General features: G+C 43.0%; 1 protein-coding gene across 2 annotated transcripts in view; it reads left to right on the forward strand.

Moving 5' to 3' along the window:
• ARG2 (arginase 2) overlaps positions 1-7,245 on the forward strand; it is a 41,925-nt gene extending 34,680 nt beyond the window's left edge. For both annotated transcript variants that reach the window (XM_001928679.5, XM_013989111.2), the window contains 5 exons: positions 954-1,113; positions 1,995-2,089; positions 2,273-2,377; positions 4,045-4,181; positions 6,772-7,245. In XM_001928679.5, the coding sequence (XP_001928714.1) occupies positions 954-1,113; positions 1,995-2,089; positions 2,273-2,377; positions 4,045-4,181; positions 6,772-6,977 (703 nt within the window). In that variant the 3' untranslated portion in view covers positions 6,978-7,245. The remainder of the gene's footprint in view (positions 1-953; positions 1,114-1,994; positions 2,090-2,272; positions 2,378-4,044; positions 4,182-6,771) is intronic.

Genomic DNA, 7,255 nt, shown 5'->3' on the forward strand with positions numbered 1-7,255 from the left:
CAACTGGCTAATGTAAACAGACCAAAGACAAAGAAGGTGAAAACCAGAAACACTTAATGATATTTGAATACTGTGCTAATATATATTCAAATATCATTAAGATAACATGCAGTTAAACTTGTGTTTTATTCAGCGATCTAATCAGATCTTTAATTGGGTTGTCCTGTTACTTACCATGTTTTTCTTGGAGTTCCCCATTGTGGCTCAGCAGTAATGAACCTAACTAGTATCCATGAGGACGTGGATTTGATCCCTGGCATCGCTCAGTGGGTTAAGGATCCTGCGATGCCATGAACTGTGGCATAAGTTGCAGACATGGCTTGGATCCTGCACTGCTGTGGCTGTGGTGTAGGCCAGCAGCTGCAGTTCCGATTTGACTTTTAGCCTGGGAACTTCCATATGCTACTGGTGCGGCCCTAAAAAAGAAAAGACCAAATCAAAAAAAATCTTTGACTTTCTGCTTTAGGAGTATCACCTAATCTTTTCAAAAAGTTCTAATACTAATTTTATCATTAAAAATTTAATAAAGTTATATAATTAGATCTCCTTGGTCTCTCAAGAAGTATTAAGTAGTAAGTATTAGAGTTGTTAAATATAGATCACATCATTTAGTAGGAGTTCATCTGTTGAACAAACATTTTAGGTCCTTTCCCAGGCCAAGGCTAATGGATCAAATTAAAGGGATTTGGGGGCAGCAATGACACCACACTATAGGGATAACCGGTCATCACTTTGGAATCTTTAGAACCTTCCATTTCTCTGTCTCTCTCACTCAAGGTTCTTCTTTGGGAGCAACAGCCCCAGGGACTCTGTCTCTTCCAAATCCAGGCTCAGTCTGGGGCCCTGACTTTGCCCTAAGGATAAAGTATGAGCTGTGTTGGCTGAGGATTTTTGTTAGTGGTGACATCTGCCAAGTGGAAGGCCTTTAAGATTATTTTATGTGTTCTTTGCAGCCTGGCAATTGGTACCATTAGTGGCCACGCCCGGCACTGCCCAGACCTTTGTGTGATCTGGGTTGATGCCCATGCTGACATCAATACACCCCTCACCACTTCATCTGGAAATCTCCATGGACAACCAGTTTCATTTCTCCTCAGAGAACTACAGGACAAGGTCAGTGGGCTGAAAGGAAGAGAAAATTGAACAGCTTGCAGAGGTTCTCCTGGGGCTCTGAGGGTCTAGTGCAATGAGACTTCTGTGAAGGATGGATTTGGGGTAGTGGTAGAAATGCTTACCATGCTCTCATTCGTTCATCAGGCAATATTTTGGACCAGGCAGTCTAGATGCCAGGGCTATAAAGATGACCAGGACATGGTCCCTGCTCTCAGTAGGGGTTCACATCCTCATAATAAAGGAACGTGGCCGTGGGTAGTTAACTAGTGATTTGATACATCTACAGCCTGAAGACCTCTTGGTTAGAAGCTCCCAGGCCTCACTCGGTTCCGTTGGTCCAGAAGACAAGCAAAACCATGATTACCTCTAGGTAGTATTTTCCCAGGCTGTTGAGAAGACATAGGAGACCACGTTAGGCACAGACTAGAGTCCGTATAGCCTTCCCCTCAGTGAGGGACCAAGTTAAACTAGGACAGCACAAAGGTTATTCCTTTAGGTAGAATGCATGTTTTGGCTCTTGGTGACCTGAGATGGCAACTGGGTTGTTTCAGGAACCAATCTGTAAACAATGCCATAATGTGCAATGAGGTGGAAAAGGGCTAATCAGCAGTATTTCTGCTATTTAGGTAAGTTAATGAGAAACCAAGGCCACCCTAAGAGAAGGTATTTTATTCTTCTTGAGCAATCTACATTGTGTTCTTCATCCGTCCTTCTGAGTCACTTCTATCAGTTCGCATTCCCAGGTCAAGTGTGTGTGTTGCTTTAAGCATATACAGTGCATGGGAGGAGAAAGTAGACTGCCTATGCTGGGGAGTACATGGTGATTGTCTTGGTGAGAACAAGAATCCTTGACCAATCTGGTTCATTTCCTCTCTTCGTAGGTACCACAACTCCCAGGATTTTCCTGGATCAAGCCTTGTATCTCTTCCCCAAGTATTGTGTATATTGGACTAAGAGACGTGGACCCTCCTGAACAGTAAGTTGCTACATTAGGGTTGAGCTTTGGGCCTGTCCTTGCCACTTGATGTTCTGTTTGATAGGTTGTTTCTTGCCTTAACCTGCTGTAGGTCACTATAAGGACAACACCCTCCCCCCGCCCCCCCCCCCCCACATTCACATTTGATTTAAAATAAGGCTCCCTTCCTTTATATCTCACCAGTTTTATTTTAAAGAATTACGATATCCAGTATTTCTCTATGAGAGACATAGATCGACTTGGTATCCAGAAGGTCATGGAACAGACGTTTGATCTGCTGATTGGCAAGTAAGTAACTACAATGGATGTGTACTTCCAGGTCCTAAAGGGAACAGGGCAGACTCTCAAAGGGCAGGACACTTCAGCCTGTCTCTTGAGGATAATGACCTTTCTTTTAAAATAAAAGCAAAACATATACCTATAAAAAAAAATTCAGAAAGGGAGAATATGAAACAGGTCATATTCTCCTGGGGTTGGGAGGGAAAAATCTCTCATGAATTTCTCCTTAGCTCCATTTTTAATGCTTATCTTTAGAGATGAGAAGCATTCATTGTTCCAACTGTCCTCTTTTTTTTTTGGTCTTTTTGACTTTTCTAGGGCCGCTCCTGTGGCATATGGAGGTTCCCAGGCTAAGGGTCTAATTGGAGCTGTAGCTGCCAGCCTACACCAAAGCCACAGCAATGCAGGATCCGAGCCACATCTGCGACCTACACCACAGCTCACAGCAACGCCAGATCCTTAACCCACTGAGCAAGGCCAGGGATTGAACCCGCAACCTCATGGTTCCTAGTCGGATTCGTTAACTACCGCGCCACAATGAGAACTCCTCAACTGTCCTCTTCTGGTTCCCAGCCTCATTACTACTACATCTGAAAGTTTTTTTTTTAGGGCTGCATCCAAGGTATATGGAGATTTCCAGGCTACAGGTCTAACTGGAGCTGCAGTTGCTGGCCTAAACCAATCCAAGTTGCATCTGTGCCCTATAGTACAGCTCACAGCAATGCTGGATCCTTAACCCACTGAGTGAGGCCAGGGATTGAACCCATGTCCTCATGGATACTAGTTAGGTTCGTTAACCACTGAGCCAAGACGGAAACTCCCTGAAAATTTTACATTAAGCAAATCTTGGTAGTATAGAGATATGGCAGATGAATACTCATCAAATGCTAGTTAAGAATATTTTCCCAGTGCAGAGTCTTCATTTCTGGGTGATTAACTGCCACCTTGGTAGTATGCTGGGGTTTTTTTGTTTTTGTCTTTTTAGGGCCACACCCAAGGCATATGGGGCTTCCCAGGCTAGGGATCCAATCAGAGCTGCAGCTGCCGGCCTATAACAGCAACGCCAGATCCTTAACCACTGGGCAAGGCCAGGGATCAAACCTGCATCCTCGTGGTTGCTAGTCAGATTTATTTCCACTGAGCCAGGACAGGAACTCTGGTAGTATGCCATTTCTTAAGCGCTTAAGAAATTTACGTAATTTAGCATACAGGTGTTTGGTGTATGTTGGCTTCTTCAGCCATTGAACTCTTGGGCTAAAGTGATTTTAGAATTGGCAGATGGTAAGACTGCAGACATAAAGTCAGTTAAATTCAGCTGCTGTTAGAGAATAACAGCAACTGTAACTTAGATCAGTCTCACTTAAACTAGAATCTGTCAGAACCAGTGTTGCATGGAAGTGAAGAATTCCTCCCTTTACTGATAGTTCTTAAAATTTAAGAGGCTAAAGGGTAAGTCAGAAATATACATTGCAGTTAGTCTGAGGCACTCAGAATAAAAAGCAAAATTATGAAAAGGTACATAAGAAGCTAATGTATTCAGTAACTTCCAGAACAGGAAATCTAGAAATATGCTGTATTAACAAAGGACTACGATTAACAAAATCAAGAAGTTGTAACTGTAGGAAGGATGAATGTCCAAACAACCCAAATGATTGTTTTCTTATTCTCCTTTTAAGAAGACAAAGGCCAATCCATCTGAGTTTTGATATTGATGCATTTGACCCTACCCTGGCTCCAGCCACAGGAACTCCTGTTGTAGGGGGACTAACCTATCGAGAAGGCATGTATATTACTGAGGAAATACACAATACAGGTAAGCAGTGATCAACCTGTTAACCACGTAAGTAAACATGCTGAAGCCTCTTGCCTACCAGGGGATCACCTCTACTATTATGTGTTACTGCAGACATTGCTTTTGTTTAAACGTCTATAGCTAAAAGTCATGTGGTCAAGATAAGGGTAGACATTTAGAGGCATTTTTGGACCTAGCTTATAACAAAATATGCCAAAGTAACACTGAATAAAAATCTTCTACTTAAACACTTAATAAGTACAAGAAAAAACTGCCAAAACAATGCAGTTCTTTGAATTTGGATTGTATAAAGTCAGATTAAGGTTAAAAGACAAGGCCAAATAGTTACAATTTTTATCCTGACACTAAGAGGCTGGTTCACTGGGAGTTGGGAATGTACAGTTAAAGCCTCTCTTGAAGCTATTTCAAAGCTGGACAATACCTTGAGTCCTTCCATGTAATATGAGTCTTATACTAGAGCTTGTTTGATAGGAACTGTTATATGGGGATATTACAAGATGAATGGCTGACAGAAACATTAATAAATGGAATGCTAGATCACCAGAAGTAGCTGTAAGAGGTTATTCTTCCGAAACTTATACCTCTTTGCAAATAGTTTCCATTTCTGTCAGAAAGCTATTGGTTTTTTGCTCTTTTGACTGCACCCATGGCATATAAAAGTTTCCAAGCCAAGGATCAAACCTGCATCACAGCAGTGACCTAAGTCAACAGGGAACTCCAGAAAGCTCTTGGTTTTAAAGGTACTTTAAATGCCCTTTCAAAATTTAAACAGCTACCATATGGTATTTCAATACCATCCTGTGGGGTCTAAATAGCCTAAAGACCCCAGACCAAAAGGTCCAGAACTATAGGAAACCCTTCACTAGCTGGGATAAATATGGAAATTGAGAGGGTCTGTCTCCCTGGCTCTGGAACCTTCTAGAACCTTAGGCACTACAGAAAGGGGAAGAATGCTTATCTTGCCCCTGCCAAATCTGACAGACAAGTCTTATTCTCAGACCCACAATTTCAAATGTTGTCAACTCTCATTAGCCAGTGAACCTGGAAGTTCAGTTCTCCACTCTGGTTCCCTGGAGATACCACTTAGAACAGGGGTTAGTAGCCTCTGGCACTTAGATGGGGCAGCAGTCATACCCTGTCCCTCCCCTGTTGCAATGTTACTCTGTTCCAAAAGGCTGGCTGTCTTGACACTGTCAACCAGAGATAAAGCAGTATGCTTGAACTGATTCATATGGTGGCAATAGCCTGGAACCATGGGTAATAGATATTTTTAACAGACTGAACCCTCTATTTACTTCTGGGCTTTGCAGAAGGTCCAAGGTTTAGTTGGTGGGAATCAGACACAAATCATGGGGCGCAGATACATGCACAGGAATTGGTGGAAATGCTACAGTAACATACCTGCTCACTGCAGTTTTGCACAGACACTGAACTATGCATAAGGGAAGGCACTCGGAGTGTACGCAATAGTACTGAACATAGTATATACTATTAAACACTGAACCAATTACTACATTATTATACTGTAATATCCATTAGATATATTCACCCATGTTCCCAGGCTTCATGGCCACCTTCAATATTTGCATACTTGTATTCTCTGATACTAGTTTCTTCAGATGACTCTTGAAGAGGTAGATTAACTTTACCCAGAATAATCAACTACAAGTAATTCTTCAGAAGTAGGTTGTATATATGTACTGTAGGGAGGAGCAGAGGATGGCTCTGGATAGGTTCTTTTCTACCTCAAATCTTTGGCCTAACTTCCCAAACCCCCACAGAAGGTATGACCAAGTCTTCCCTTGACCAAATGCAAGATACTGAGTCAGTCTGATGAGAGATCTAAAAGCTGTATCAGACAGGGAGCATGCCTTCAGACCTCTGACTTGCAGGGGTGAGAGGCGCATGTGGTGCCTTAAGAAAGAGCACCAAGTTCAAAAATGGGAACAGAGCTCTGGCTGGTGAGAGGAGAGCTCTCTTCACACAACTTGAGGCAGGTACCCGGGAGTTTCCTAGAAATGATACATTTTCCAAGTAGGTTGGAAACTCCTAGTACCACCTCCACCTGCTTCTCACCCTGATCCAGCTCTTATCCTATCCAGAAAGCTTGTCATGTTCATTCAACAGGGATAACTGATTTTATTACCTTAAAGGTTTCTTTCGATCCTATGCTGGTATACCACTGCTTTTAACTTAAATTCATGCCTGAGAGGATGCAGTATAAGGGGCTTCCCTGATAGTGGATAAATTGTACAGCAGAAAAATGACTTGAGGGAGTTCCCGTTGTGGCACAGCAGAAACAAACCCGACTAGGAACCATGAGGTTGCAGGTTTGATCTCTGGCCTTGCTCAGTGGGTGAAGATCCAGTGTTGCTGTGGCTGTGGTGTAGGCTGGCGGCTGCAGCTCCAATTAGACCCCTAGCCTGGGAACCTCCCTATGCTGCAGGTGTGGCCCTAGAAAAGGCAAAAAGACAAAAAAAAAAAAAGACTTGATTTTTACCTTGGCTTGCTCTACCCCGGTGAAACGACACTCACTGAAAGTAGCAGCTGGGAAGTTTTCTGAGGTTCTGTCATAAAACTTTTCTTTCAGGGTTGCTCTCAGCATTGGATCTTGTTGAAGTCAATCCTCGGCTGGCCGCTTCAGAGGAAGAGGCCAAGGCTACGGCCAGCCTGGCAGTGGATGTGATTGCTTCAAGTTTTGGGCAGACAAGGGAGGGAGGGCACATTGTCTATGACCACCTTCCTACTCCCAGTTCACCAGAGGAATCGGACAGTGAAGAACGTGTACGGATTTAGGAAACACTGGCTGCTGACACAATGAGCCTCCTCGAGTTGGGAGGCATGTGAGGTGACAGACCCTAAATGTTCGTCTGGGTCAGTACTGCCTTAATGAGAACATTTGTGCATTCTCACAACTGCAAAGTTTCCTTCCCCTTCACTTTGGTGACTGATAATACTGCTGTAAATGTATTTGGGGTTTTTTTTGAAGCTCACAGAGTATTAATATGGGGGAGTACTCTGTAAAAACGTAAAGAAGTCATAAACAGCATTTATTACCTTGGTATATCACACTT

Source organism: Sus scrofa, chromosome 7 (genome assembly GCF_000003025.6).
Source record: "Sus scrofa isolate TJ Tabasco breed Duroc chromosome 7, Sscrofa11.1, whole genome shotgun sequence".
NCBI lineage: Eukaryota > Metazoa > Chordata > Mammalia > Artiodactyla > Suidae > Sus > Sus scrofa.